This window comes from Sorex fumeus, unplaced genomic scaffold, assembly GCF_029834395.1.
Source record: "Sorex fumeus unplaced genomic scaffold, SorFum_2.1 ptg000067l, whole genome shotgun sequence".
In the NCBI taxonomy this organism is placed as follows: Eukaryota; Metazoa; Chordata; class Mammalia; order Eulipotyphla; family Soricidae; genus Sorex; species Sorex fumeus.
In genome coordinates, this window is record NW_026606124.1 from 5,136,832 (window position 1) to 5,151,504 (window position 14,673).

Here is a 14,673-nt window from a genome sequence, read left to right on the forward strand (position 1 = left end):
ACAAGGCCTTTGCCTGGCAAGCTCCTCGTGAAGTATTCGATATGCCAAAACACAGTAACAAGAAGTCTCACAATGGAGACGTTACTTGGGCCCGCTTGAGCAAATTGATGAATAACGGGAGGACAGTACAGTGCAGAGCAGTGTATGTGTGTATGAATATATGTGTGTATATGTCTGAGTGCATGTGTGCATATGTATGCATGTGTGCATGTGTATGAGTGTGGGTTAGTATGATTGTATATACATGTATGTGTGCCTATGAGTTAGTATGTTAGTGTAACTGTGTGTGTGTGTGCATGTGTGTATGTGTGCATGTGTTTGCTGTTTGGTGTGTGTTTGTGTCTGTGCATTTCTGTGTGATCTCAGGAAGGGCACCGAGAGCTGGTGAATCTTTGTGACGCCTCAATAACCAGCAATCACATCTGCTGGGTTTTGGCTCTTTCTCTTTTTTTTTTTTTTTCAAGCTGCTGAAGATAGGAGAGCTCTTTCATGGATCTTTAAGGCATAAATAAAAGCTATTAGATGTACGGAGTCTTTCTACACCATTATTTGTAAGTCACACAAACCAGGTGCACAAGACATTAAACGGTGCAATTTTTGAGAGTGGCAGGACAAGGTCCAAGGGCTGCAGATAAAATCCACTGATGTAGACACATTTTCGGCAGTAAATTTTGGTTTCAGTTGTTTTTATTTATTTATTTATTTATTTGTGGGGCTCAGAGGCCTGGGGGTCCCTCTCAGTGATTCTTGGCTGACATGATGGGGGAATCAGTGTAAGGACCCAGGGACGAGGGACTTCTGGGGAGCCCAGGGGCCTGCAGAGCACTCCCGGGATCTAAAGGCGAGTCAGCCACATGCAAAGCAAGTGCCCTATTCCCACGCCAGCCCTCTGGCCACTTTTCCTTTTTGTTTGTTTTGGGGCCTCACTTGGTGATGCTCAGGGGTTACTCCTGGCCCTGCACTCAGGGAATCACTCCTGGTGGTACTTGGGGAGCCAGATGGGATGCTGGGGATTGAACCCGGGTGAACCCCACCTGCTGTCCTATCACTCTGACCCTGGTCCTCATTTTATTTTTATTTATTTTTTGGGGGGGTCACACCCAGCGATGATCAGGGGTTATTCCTGGCTCTGCACTCAGGAATTACTCCTGGCGGTGCTTGGGGGACCCTATGGGATGCTGGGGATCGAACCCAGGTCGGCTGCTTGCAAGGCAAATGCCCTACCCGCTGTGCTATCGCTCCGGCCCCATGGTCCTCATTTTAGATGGGATTTGAGATGCTGGCGAGAGGCAGCTCAAGAGAACGGAGAACATGCTCTGCCAGCTCTGTCAATGATCAAAAAGACCCAAGTTTGATCATTGGACCCCTCCTACCCCAAACACTGAGCCCGGTGTAGCCCTGGTGACAGCCAAGCACTACTTGGGAGGCAAAGCAAAATATGGGGAGTGGGGGGTTCATCTTGCATGTGGACTCTTTGCATGTGCAGTTCTTTGAGTGAGGCCTCGTAGACAGAGGAACAAGTGCAGGTTTGAAGTAAGTGACAGACAACACCCCCACCCCACCCCGGGCCTCCAGCCCCCAACACACACAAACACAAACACATACTGGCAGGAAGTTTCCGGCCTTCAGAGACTGGGCTTTCTCTCTGTACTAGTTCATCAGAGGCCAAGCCTGTACCCAGGCCTTGTGCCAGGCTCCCCCGACTCCAAGCATGAGGAGATGGTCCGGAGCTGACTTGTACTGGGGACACAGAGCACCAGAAGGAGATGAAGGAGGCCGTGGGAGCAGCCACGAAGCCCTCGGAGCTACAGAGCTCACGTTTCTTAGAGGGACAAACATTCCCAAGGCCCGGGTTGCAGGGATGTTTTGCCAAGACTGTGCAAGCTCCCAGGCCAGGGGGCTGCAGAGTTTCTGCTGTGGGTTGAAAAGTAAGTGGAAATGGGGGTTCACAGAAATAAAAGTTCTGGGGCATGGTTGCACAGTGAAATGCTGATGGACGGTGCCTTGGGCTAAAACATTCGTTTTATGGGAAGTCAGTTTTAGCAGCATAAAAAGCAAAGAGAACAAGGGAAGGTTTTTCAGGTAGAAAAGTTGGATGGAGGGGTTGGGGGGGCGGTTATAGGTGGGAAACTGAGAACATTGATGCTAAGAAATGTACATGGGTGGAGGGACGGGTGTTGAAACACTGTATGATTGAAATTTACTCATGAACAGCTTTGTAAGGGTCTATCTCACAGTGATTCAATAAAAAAAAATCTCAGGGAAAAAAAGTCAGAAAGAATGGGTGGGCAGCACATTTCAGAAAATACTGAATTTCTGAGAGTGAAGAGCAGGGTCTGTTAGACAGCATTCAGAGCCAGGGCCGGGCTCCGGGAACTTTCTGCGGGCATCAGCACCTCCAGCTGAAGAGGCGTGAATGGGCTCAAATCTGTCACATACTTCCTCAAAATCAAGACCGAGGGGGAGTTGGAAGGTTCAGTCAAGTTTTGAGATGATCAGCATCTTCGTGGCTTCTGAGCTCGCCTCGCTCTCCTTGGAGCACTGCAGTTCCACACAAAGGCCCAGCAAAGTCCCCCCACACATGTGACAAAGCAACAAAATGGGGGGGCTCTCGGCTGTGTCCCCCGCAACAGGCGCATCCAGACAGGGTGAGGGCCAAGAAAGCGCACACCTGTGAACACAGCTGATCTTTCAGTCAGTTTATTGTGTTTTAACAGTAATAAAAAATAAATTAGTCATACACAAAAATAATTGCCATTTTTTTTTGCTGAAGAAAAAACAGATGTTATTTATTCATGTGATTCATTTTCTACCCTCTACCTCTTTGAACAAGAATTCAGTGGTACCAGGGGGACAGAAACCCGATGGAAGATCTCACTGGTTCCTTAGGCCTGGTTGTGCAGAAGATAGGATCTCCCGCAACCCCCTGGCCCAGCCCCCTGCACCGCACCGCCAGTGACATTCCCTGCCTTGCTGAAGGCTTCCTCAGCCTTGCTGGAACCCAACCTCTGGACAGCTTCCTTCCACCGGTTCTAGCAAAAGAGACAAGACACAGAGAAGGGAAGACAAAGATGCTGCCACTTTTTCTCTAAGTGTCCGGGGACAAGGAGAGGGCAGATTGGATGAGCAAACCCGACGTTTGACAGGGAATGGTGGCGGTCCAGGCTGACCTGATTCAGGCACAATGCCAGCGTGAGAGTCATAAAATGAGGCCCAGAGTTAACTGATACTTGATTCTCAAACCCAGGGAGCTTGACTCATTGTCCGCTGAATCATAGGCGTGGGTGTGGAAGAAGGCATTGGATAGCAATTTGCTAGGAAGCGGGTTAGAACAAATGATCAAATGATTTCACACAAACGTGAATCACATATGTAAATAAATACCTATTAGGTCCCTTTACAATGAGCATATTCTAAATAATAGAACTATTTTGGTGAAGTGACTCATTCTGCAGATAGAGTTTGAATACACATTTCCTATAAACATCTTGTATTTACAAAGAACAAAATAATAAGTTATAACAAAGTATATCCTTCTGTCAGACTGATGGTGGAGCCTGGGGGCAAGGCAGGTGGGAACTCATGTAACGAATGGCTTCCTTCTCATGTGTGTGTGTGTGTGTGTGTGTGTTGTTTATGGGTGTGGCTACAGTGTGTTTTGTGTGTGTATATGCTATGAGCATGTGTACTGCGTAAATGTGTGTGCTTGTGAACACGAGATTGTGTGCTTGAGCATGTACAAGAATATGTGTCTGTGTATGTGTGTGCACGTGTGTGAATGTGAGCATGTGTGCATGAGAGTGTGTGAACACGTGTGAATCTGAGTGTAGGTGAGAATGTGCACATATTTGAATACGAGCGTGTGTGCATGTGAGAGTGTGCACATGTGTGAATATGTGTGTGCACGTGTGAACGTGTGTGTGTGAACATGTATGAATATGAGCATGCTTGTGCATGTGTGTGCACATGTGAATATGAGCATGTGCATGCATGTGTGTGAATATGTGAGCATGTGTGCATGCATGTGAGTGTGTGAGCCAGGCAACGGAGGATGCTGACAAAACCGGCTGCATGTTTGCAGCCTCGGTGGTCATTTTCCCACCACACGATGGGCGGGGAGGGGTCACTCAGAGATCAGAGATGGTTCCGGGTGGAGAGAATTGCTCTGCTCCAGGAAAGCGAGGTGCGTTGGGAAACAGATGGCAATTAGAAGGCACTGGCTTCGTCGAAAGTGCTCCCATCCCAGCTAGTCGGTGGCTCTGGGCAGGTGACTGGCCGTGAGCCCCGTCCTGCAGCGTCTCTGACTATGGCCACGCCTCCTCTGCAGAGGCGGCCAATGACGGGTCAGCGCGCAGAGACCACAGCGCCCTCTGCCGGCAAGGCGCTGGCGCACAGGGCGCGCCTGGAGCAGGAGCCGGCACCAGCCTCCTTTCCACCTCCTGCTCCCAGAATAGCTCGCACAGTGCCCACTTCTCTGCCTTCGCAGGGTCTCACGAGGAGCTTTCCGCTGTTGCAAGCGGTCGGCGGCCCTTGCGGGATTGGGTATTTTCACTCGAAAGTTATAAAGCATCAATATTCTCCTTTCTGACCATCTATAGTGATACACGTGATAGCCTTTCAGTAACAGTATTGCAAGCCACAGTGCCTAAAAGGAAAAAGAGGAGGAAGAGGAGGAAGAAGAGGAGGAGGAGGAGGAGGAGGAGGAGGAGGAGGAGGAGGAGGAGGAGGAGGAAGAGGAGGAAGAAAAGGAGGAGGAGGAGGAGAGGAAGAAGAGGAGGAAAAGGAAGAAGAACAAGAAGAAGAAGAAGAAGAGGAGGAGGAGGAGGAAGAAGAGGAGGAGGAGGAGGAGGAGGAAGAAGAGGAGGAGGTGGAGGAGGAGGAAGAGGAGGAGGAAGAAGAAGAGGAGGAGGAGAGGAAGAAGAGGAGGAAGAAGAGGAGGAGGAGGAGAGGAAGAAGAGGAGGAAAAGGAAGATGAACAAGAAGAAGAGGAGGAGGAGGTGGAGGAGGAGGAAGAGGAGGAAGAAAAGGAGGAGGAGGAGGAGGAGGAGAGGAAGAAGAGGAGGAAAAGGAAGAAGAACAAGAAGAAGAAGAAGAGGAGGAGGAGGAGAAGGAGGAGGAGGAGAAGGAGGAGGAGGAGGAGGAGGAGGAGGAGGAGGAGGAGGAGGAAGAGAGGAGGACAGGGAAGAGGAACTTGCCACAGAGGCAGGCTGGGAGGTGAGAGGGAATCTGGGGACATTGGTGGAGGGTAGAAGGCACTGGTGAGGGTATTGGTGTTGGAACAGCATAGGCCTGAAACTTCAATATAGGCCCAGAACTCAATCATACATATCTTTGTAACTTTGTAGTTCATGGCAATTCAATAAGAATTAAAAAAGAAGAAAAAAAGAGGGCTGACGTATTCAGGATAAGTGTCTGCCATTACTCTAGGAAACAGAGGATGAACAAAATTGCAAGACCACTGGACCAGACAAGCCAGGAAAAGTGGGGACAGGTGACAATTCTGAGTGCCAGTGGCTCTGAGGACAGGCCTGTCATCTCCGCTCCCTGCTTGCCTGCCTGCAGCACCAAGCTCACATCTGTGGAGTGGACGGTCCCTCTGGCAGCCAGCTGACCAGCTTACATTCAGTGCCCTATTCCTTAAACGCTTCTTTTTTCTCTGGGAAGAAAAGCAAGCCGGCGAGGAGCTGAAAAGGACAGACCCCATGCGATGCCCTTGGTATAGACGAAGGACATGAATTGGCACCATTATACATGAAAGTAAAAAAAGCAAACTTTCTGAGGGGCTTGATTTTGTGATGAAAAGTTACTAAAAACTATCATTCAAGTGAATAAAGCAAGTCTGCATTATTGCTGGTAAGGAAACAATGGGGAGGATGGAGGAGACAGCAGATAATGGAAGGGAGTGGATACAAAGAGAGGGCAGAGAGTGTGCCCCAAAGGTGGGTGTCCCTTATGTTCCGTCCCCCAGAATGCCTGCCCTGGAACTACAGAAGGACCCTGCAGATGTGTTATCAGTGACGGCACTTCCACACAGACACAGGGAAGAGGAGTAATTGCTAAAACTCCTGTTCTTGTAGTGCACAAGCTTTCCAGAGATTAGTAATCCCAGGAACAGCTCAGCTATTTGTTGGAAGGGAAAAAGAGACCCTGAATGTAGATATTTCTGCCCACCAGAAGATAAGAATTTACTCCCAGGAAATTCTACAAGGGTCAGGATGGCCATTCACCTGGGTGGCCCATTGTTCTTTGAGAGAAAGGTAGGGTTAATGCTGGGAACCACAGGACACTGTCAGAGGTAGGACACAACCCTGCCCTACCAATCAGGGGTTGGAAGGACCCAGAATTGCTCCTCGCAGAGAAAGACCCTGGGTCGCTCTAAGGGTGAGCCCACAGGCAGGATGACCCACAGGGCAGCAGGAAGTGGAAATGCTTTCTCTGACCCCAGGTTGCAGTCAGCCTGGTCTCTTCTCTGTCCTTCAGTACATAATGAAATCTCTTCCGAGTCTCCTCTGTGGCTCTGGGAGAAGCCACATGCAGGAATCGCTCACGTTTGTGACCAAAAAGAGGAGAAAGAATGGGGTGAAAGGAAGAGGGTTGCTCGGAGAGCACATCCTGGGCTGGGCTGCATAGCTTGGGGAGGGGGGTGGTGGCTGGCTCATCTGTACCAGTTGCTCATCTGCACCAGTCGTGAGAGATGGGGTTGCCTTAGGGAAGTGGTGTCTGGTGCTTTCTAGAAAACCCCAGAGAAAGAACAAAGAACTTCCAAAAGCCCAGCATGGAGCAGAGGGTGGTGACCACAGCCAGCAGCTTTGTCCCTGTGCACACAGATTGTTAGCTGGAAATCACCCAGCGACACTTTCCTTGGGGGTTTCTCCCCTGCCCGAACAGGAGCCTGTCCTGTTAGAGTTAAGGGCAGGGAAGTAACCCCCTTCAACCCCCGTTGCAAGGATCACGCAGGTCTTGGTGCTGAGCCCCAAGGGATATCCTGGGCAGTGAGGTATTCGGGAGGCGAGTATACTCACTCAGTGACAGAGGAAACCATCCCACGGGGCGGAAAAACCCAAGGGAGATTCGCAAATAAATTCTGAAGTTGTCCTGGGTTGGACTTTCCACTGGTTGAGGCGGGCAAACAGTCTGGTAGAGGGAGGCTGGGTGGCGCTCACAGAGCAGCGGTGCTGGGCCAGCTGGATTGACGCTTCCATGGCCAAGGGACCTTGGTGCAGAGCTCACGGGGATCAGGGGTGTCCATGTCCCAGGAGAATGGAAACTGTCACCTGCGACTGGGACAGTTCCTCTAAGGGTCTCTGGCTGGGGGCGGGGGCCTTGTTGCACAGGAGCAGACTTGGAAATAACTGAGTGGGTTGGCAAATCCTGTCCAGGCACTCACGGCGGGGGCTTAATACTGCCACTGAAGGTGGGGTTTCAGTTGCCTTGCAAGTGAAACGGAGATTTTCGTTTCCTGCCTCCAGACCAGGGTGTCGGAGGTCAAATGCGTGGGCCTCAGGAACGCACCCACAAACCCTGGACGCTCTGTGGGGTACGGGGGTCCTGCGTCTGGCAAACGAGAGGAAGCCCTGGCTGGCTGGGGGGACAGCAGGGTGCAGGCGCTGGGCCGGACTCCGGGGCTCTGCACAGCGGCGTGAGGGTCGGCAGTCCCAGAGAGGGGCCAGGCCCAGGAGGGGACCCGGGGTCCACGGTGACGCAGGCGGCGGGGTTATCTGCGGCCCAGGAACCCGGGGCGCCGGCCGGCCCGCGTGCAGGAGGCGCAACACGCCGTCTGGTAGTAGCTGTACACGCACAGGCGCGCCTGCACCACGACGTTGCAGTTGTAGTAGCGGTCCCTGCAGTTCTCGTCTGCGGAGACAAGGGGAGCCTGAGCTGGCCAGGCCAGGGAACTGTTCCTGCGCCTGAGCTCGGCCCTCCCTCCCTCCCTCTTTCCTTCCTTCCTGCTTGCCTGCCTGCCTTCCTTCCTTCCTTCCTTCCTTCCTTCCTTCCTTCCTTCCTTCCTTCCTTCCTTCTTTCTCCTTCCTTCCTTCCTTCCTTCCTTCCTTCCTTCCTTCCTTCCTTCCTTCCTTCCTTCTCCTTCCTTCCTTCCTTCCTTCCTTCCTTCCTTCCTTCCTTCCTTCCTTCCTTCCCTCCTTCCTTTTTTACCACCTCCCTTCCATTCTTCCTTCCCTTCCTTCCTTCCTTCCTTCCTTCCTTCCTTCCTTCCTTCCTTCCTTCCTTCCTTCCTTCCTCCTTCCTTCCCTCCTTCCTTCCCTCCTTCCTTCCTTCCTTCCTTCCTTCCCTTTTTACCACCTCCCTTCCATCCTTCCTTCCTTTCCTTCCTTCCTTCTTCCTTTCCTTTCCTCTCTCCCTTCCTCCCTTCCTCCCTCCTTGCCTCCCTTTTTCCCATCCCTTTCTTCCTTCACTCCCTTCCCACCTTCCTTCCCTTATTTATTTGTTTTGGGACCACACCTGCCCATGCTCAGAGCTTACTCCTGACTCTGAGCTCAGGGATCTCCCCTGGTGGGCTTGGGGGACCATATGGGGTGCTAGAGATTGAACCTGGGTTGGCCGAATGCAAGGCAAATGCCCTACCTGCTGTACTAGCGACCCAACCCCCTTTATCTCTTTTTTTATAGGGGTCGCTCCCAGCCACGTTGAGCCTAGTGTTTTGGCCTTGACTATTTGGAGTTCAGGACAGGTGGCTTGGTACTTGGGGACCAGCAGGGTCATACCTAAAAGTCCTGGGAAGCAGGGCAGTCCCAGAGCTCCAGTGGAGCCCTTGCACATGCTAGGTATGCACCTGACGACTTGAGCGCCCTCCTTCTTGCCCAGGTGCTGGTACACACTCTTTTATTTGTATTTTGGGTCTCATCCAGTCAGTCGTGCTCAGGGCTTACTCCTGGCTCTGTGCTGGCAAGGCTCAGGGGACCATATGGGGTGCAGGGGATCAAACCTGGGTGAGTCGTGTATAAGACAGATGCCCTCCCCACTGTACTATAACTCTGGCCCTTCAGAAAACCACCACCATTTTATTCCATTCACATTTACAGCCCTCCCGTTGATCGTCAATTTGCTCGAGCGGGCCCAGTAACGTCTCCATTGGAGACTTTGTTGTTACTGTGTCTGGCATATCCAATACTCTCGGTAGCTTGCCGGGCTCTCCGAGAGGGGCGGAGGATCGAACTCGGGTCGGCCATGTTGGCCGCGTGTAAGGCGAACGCCCTACCCGCTGTGCTATTGCTCCAGCAATCTTTTGGAGGGTGGTTTGGGTCGCCTTCTAGGACACAGGCACTATTCTGATGCATCATAGGCAAAGTGCTGTCCCCTGAGTAACAGACACCTTGACTCCATCCCAGACAGAGACCAGGCGGGGCAGCATTTTCATACCAGAGGTCTCCAGAGTGCTAGATAAGTCATTTTTTTTCTTTTGGATCAAATCCAGGACCTCACAGAAGGCAAGGCATGCATTCTACGTCCGAGTCCCATCCCTGGCTCCGGAAAGACAGCTCCCTCCTTGCCCCCCATCAAGATGGGACTTTCTCCTTACCAACTTCCGGAACACACTCCTGAGTGTTACAGGATTCCCGCTCTTCTGGTTTCAGCGGAGGGTCACAGAGACTGCTCAGAGTCATGTCATCAGCCAGACAGCGCACCTCCCGTACCCGGAAGCCGCCCTGGCAGCTCTTGGAACACTGCGTGGGACACAGAGAAAGGGTTGGTGGTAGGTCAGTACACTGTACAGGGAAGGCACTGGACAGGAGAGGCACTGAGCAATTTTTTTCTCTCCCCCCAGCCCCCACTTTATTTAAATACCGTGGTTTACAAAATTGTTCATGAAGATTTGTTACAGGTGCTCAGCATTCTAACACCAAGCCCACCACCACCGCCCTCTTCCCTACACCAATGTCTCCATTTTCCCAATTATCCATCATGCTTGCCCTCAGAGCAGGCCCATGATTGCTTGTTACTAGTACATGGCTAGCAGAGCGATCAAAAATTATTTCCTTAGAAGAAAATTTGTGAAAATTGTTGTATCTCATCATGGTGACAGAAAGTCCTTTTCTGGGGGCTGCCTAAGTTAAGCCTTCTGTGTTAATGTTTCTGTTCGTTGGGATTGGCTGACCTCTATGTTACATCCCACCCAATCTGATGTGCTTCTACTGGGATGTCAATGTTGGAGAGTTTGGGTTTGTTGCTCCCGCGTGCTCTGACACTGGATAATTTTAAGCATCTCTTGGAGGAGGCAGAAAATGAAACTGGTACTTTTAATTTGAATTTTTTTGTGTGTGTGATTTTGATGTTGGTTGTTGTGGCAAAGGGTACTGTCATCTTCCAAGAACTGTACCAAGATAATAATACAAGATAGCTCTCATGTATCCCTCAAGCAGCACATGGCCAATCAACCCCATCTCTCTCCACCACATCCATTCCTCTTATTATTCTGAAGCAAATCTAGATGTCATGTCACACTTTAGTTTGTAGGACACAAACACAAGGATTAAAAAATTAAACTAGGCCAGGGACATTGGTACACAGAGTCCATTTGGTAAAGGATAAAGATGGGTGGAGATGGTCCACAATCATGGCTGAGTCTCCAGTGGCCAATTCAAAGAGAGATGGAATTTCTCGAGTCCAGTCTCCCAACCCATGATCTACAGTAGGTTAACATGGGCGCACAACCACGCCATGTACTGGGACCCATAGAAGCTTCTTTGGTAGATTTTTTCCAGATTTTTGGGGTTTTTTTTGGCCATATGCAGTGATGTTCAGGGATTCATCCTGGCTCTGTGCTCAGGGATCATTCCTGGTGGGGCTCAAGGGAACACATGGGGTATTAGGTAATGAACCCTAGTCAGGCTGCATTAACGACAAGAGCCCTCCCCAATGAATGATGGCTCCGGTCCCCAGTGGGTTCTGTAACAAGAACATTGCCTGGACATACTCTCAACAGCACCCTCGAGCCTTGCAACCCCTCAGTCCTCTGCAGCTATGTTCTCAAAAGGTTTGTTGAAATATAACCTCGTTGGTTATAGCGGACCTGTTCCTAACTCCAAAATAAGGCTCACACTAGTTCTCAGATGCTTTGAGATCAGAGTTACTGCATCTGGCCTTGATGGCCTAAGAGATTAATCTCACTCCAGCCTGGGGTCCCCTCCTATAAGTAGGCTGAGTCTGAGACCCCCCCCAACAGTGATCAAGTTGAAGGGGATGGTAAGGAACCCAGCAAGGGCCGAGCCCTGTGAATACCAGAGTTGGTGACCAGACTCTGGAGATGCCCCCGGCCCCCACTTACCATGCTCCACTCTGTGTGAAACCATTTGGCCCCGCAAGGCTTGAGGTGACAGGACTGCTGGCTGGGGGGCCTCTCCAGGAAGGAACAGTCGTGGGGGTCAAGCACTTGGAAGGCATCTGCATTCTTCCTAACGCAGACCACCTCCCGCTGCTGGCTCCCAACCCCACACTCCACGGAGCACTGGAGAGAGAAGCAGGGACGCAGAGTCACGTGAGGGAGAGGGCAGCACCGTGGGCTTGGGTGGGGATGGACGGACGGGAGGGAGAGCCTGCCGGATGCCAGGAGAACGTTTCTGGAGAAGACGTTACACAGGGCCCCTCATGTTCCTAACTCGGTTCTGATGGAAGCAGTCCTGGCTGGAGGGAGCTGGCGTCCAGGCGCCCCCCTCCACCCAGCCCACAGACATCCCGGCTGGTCAGCCGGGTGGCGTCTGTCCAGTGGGCCCCCCACACCCCTCATCTAAGACATGAGTCTGGTTCATCTGCTGGGGGCAGTGGGATAGCGCTCCTCTCTGGCCTATACATTTGTGGGGGAAGATCCCAGACTTGAGACAATGTCCCCGAAGGTCAAAGCTTCCCTCCCCATGGGGCAGCTGGCAGGATGCCCTGAACATAGGGTCACTCCCCTTGCTACCTAACTTGGTGCTGAAGAGTGGTTGTGCCCACTGGGAACTGTGAATTAAATGCATTGGCACATTTTCTTTAAGGAAATATGGAGCCAATAACTAACTTCTTGTAAATTACTCTACATAGCTATCTCTTGCTTTGGAAAATGTGTTCTGTTCATGTCTACTTCTGGTACTTTTTTGTGTGTGTGTGTCATGCCCGGCAATGCACAGGGGTTATTCCTGGCTCTGCACTCAGGAATTACTCCTGGCAGTGCTCAGGGGACCATATGGGATGCTGGGAATTGAACTCAGGTCGGCTGCATGCAAGGCAAACGCCCTACCCGCTGTGCTATTGTTCCAGCCCCTACTTCTGGTACTTTTAATTTGAATTTTTTTTGTGTGTGTGATTTTGATGTTGGTTGTTGTGTCGTGGCTGGGGCAGGGTATTTGGTACAGGGAATTGAACTCAGGGCCTCATACTAGTGAGGCAAGTGCTTGACCACTGAGCTACCCTCTCTGAATATTTTTTATATTTTGGTGTTTGGGCCACACCCAGTGATACTCAAGGGATCTCCTGGCTCTGCATCCAGGAATTGCTTCTGGTGGTGCTCAGGGGACCATATGGGATGTGGGATATGGACCTGGGTTGGCCATATGTAAGGCAGGCGCCCTATGTGCTGTACTATCACTCCAATCCTTCTCTTAATACTTTTCGATTAAAATAAAAGTTTAAAGAGTTAGAGAGATCGTATTAGAGGTCAGGCTCTTGCTTTGCATGTGACCCATGCTGGCTTGGTCCCTGAGAATCACCTGGCCGAGTGCCTAGAGACCCCTAAACAGCACTTGCCAGTCAGGAATCTTGCTGCTGAGAAAGCCATTCATTTTGTTTGATTCTGTTAATGATCCCCTTGTAATGACTCTCCAGGACTCAGGAGACTGGGCTCAGGCTAACGCACATTTTGATGGGTTTCAATGTTTATTTTCAGATTGCTTTCCAAATTTCTGCTTCTGTCCTCTTCTGCCAGCTGCCTTGAAAAGCCCCATCAGATCAATGCCAAGGACAAGGCAGCTCAACCCCCACCCCACTGTCCGGATCTGCTTTAAAAGCCACTTAGAATAAATGAAATCATTGAGACGAGGCAGAGGTCTTGACAATGTATGAATCATGAACCTAAGTCAGAAAGAGCGCGGAGAAACAGCAGCTCTGGAGTCAGGGGCTAATGGAACAAGAACAGATCCCAGGGGACCAGGCTGGGTGCCACCAGTTCAGTGATTCCATTAAAGTGTCCTGGGTTAGCTGTTCTCATAATGAACAGCCTTGACCGTCTCTGTTCTGCTTATTTCCCCTCCTAGTATAACTAAGGCCAAACTGACAGACAATATTGTAATCTGATTAAGCGCTCCCACGATGGCCTGGTCCATGTCCTCATGGTGAATGCACAAACTCTCTGTCACCTCCCACATTTACTGTGTATGGGAGAACAGGGCAGGTCTTACTACCCCGGCTATCACAGCAGTCACCAAGCTGCCAAGGCACAGCTGAACCAGGGCACCATAACCATGGAGAGCATTTGGGATGTCCTTGAGACAGGCAGTAACCTTGGTAACCTGAGGACATACTCCAAATGTGCTCATGCCCTTAAGGTCGCCCAGACTGTGCTTTCTAAAATAACATGCTTAGGATCTCTGCTTATGTCCTCTCCTGCCAGCTGCCTACAAATGCCCCAACCCCCATCAGATATTCTAAAGAGTCCTCGCCTCTGTTCTGAGTCCAGTTCTGGAAACTGAGCTCCACTGGGTCCACTAATGGAGAATAACTGTGCCTTCCCACTTCTCCAGATGTGCTGCTTGGATTTTTGCTGGCTTTTGGTGGAAATTTCCACAACACCTTGGTGTATGTCTCCAGTTCTTAGAAGATCATGTAGTAGGTGCTCAATCAACACTGACTGAGGCTCCAAACAGTTTCCTGAAGGGTGCAGGTTGCCAGTGGTACAGTTGAGACTGAAGCCCAGAAACTCCAGATAATGCTGGTTCCCACCCCCTTTGCCTCTGGCCAAGACAAGAGACACATGAGTTCTGGGTACTCACCTGGCTCCAGCTTCCCGCAAACCACTCCACCTTGCCTGCGCAGGGTCCGTTATCACAGGGGGTAGCCTCCGCGGGACGGTTGTTCCCACAGCCCTCCAGGGGCAGGCTGCTGACGTGGTTGGTCATGCACACCACTGAGCGGGTCCGCACGCCGGCCCCACACTCCGCTGAGCACTGGGGGATGGGAGAAGGCAGGTTAGAAGTGAGGCCCCGCAGGTTCAGAGCCCTTCCCAGATGATGCACAGGAAGTCCAGAGTCCACTTCCTACCTGAGAAATCCCTGGCCACTCCCCACTGCCTTTGTCATGGCAACACCCCATCTTTGATTTTTCGTGACAGTCTTCATCCCATCCTGCTGGTGTCAGGACCATGCTTAATGGTCGGCCCAGCTCTCCTGGCTTTGGCCTTTTTCTTTCTGTTTGTTTGGGGCCTCCCCAGGAGTGCTCAGGAGTCTTAGGGGTCACTCCCCATAATAGCTGGGCCTGTGGTGTGCCCTGATGGTTTCAGTATTGTTCGGGGACCAGTGATGCTGGGGACTGAACTCAGGGCTTTGCACTTGAAAGGCATGGACTCCCACCCTTTGAACAATCTCTCTCATCCCATATGCTGATCTCTGAAAAATAATTCTGGCGAAGAAGAATGAGAGCATGAAAACCCAGGCCCATGTGTCCTTGCGAGGAGCTGAGTCTGGGCAGTTC

At 51.2% G+C, this 14,673-nt stretch overlaps 1 protein-coding gene across 1 annotated transcript in view; it reads right to left on the reverse strand.

The window, feature by feature from the left end:
* Nucleotides 1-7,693: 7,693 nt before the first annotated feature.
* The window catches only part of THSD4 (thrombospondin type 1 domain containing 4), a 624,572-nt gene continuing 617,592 nt past the window's right edge, over nt 7,694-14,673 (reverse strand). Inside the window, exons 15-18 of the mRNA XM_056128738.1 lie at nt 13,977-14,150; nt 11,282-11,461; nt 9,536-9,680; nt 7,694-7,854 (exon numbers count right to left, since the gene is read on the reverse strand). Of these exons, the coding sequence (XP_055984713.1) occupies nt 7,715-7,854; nt 9,536-9,680; nt 11,282-11,461; nt 13,977-14,150 (639 nt within the window). The 3' untranslated portion in view covers nt 7,694-7,714. The remainder of the gene's footprint in view (nt 7,855-9,535; nt 9,681-11,281; nt 11,462-13,976; nt 14,151-14,673) is intronic.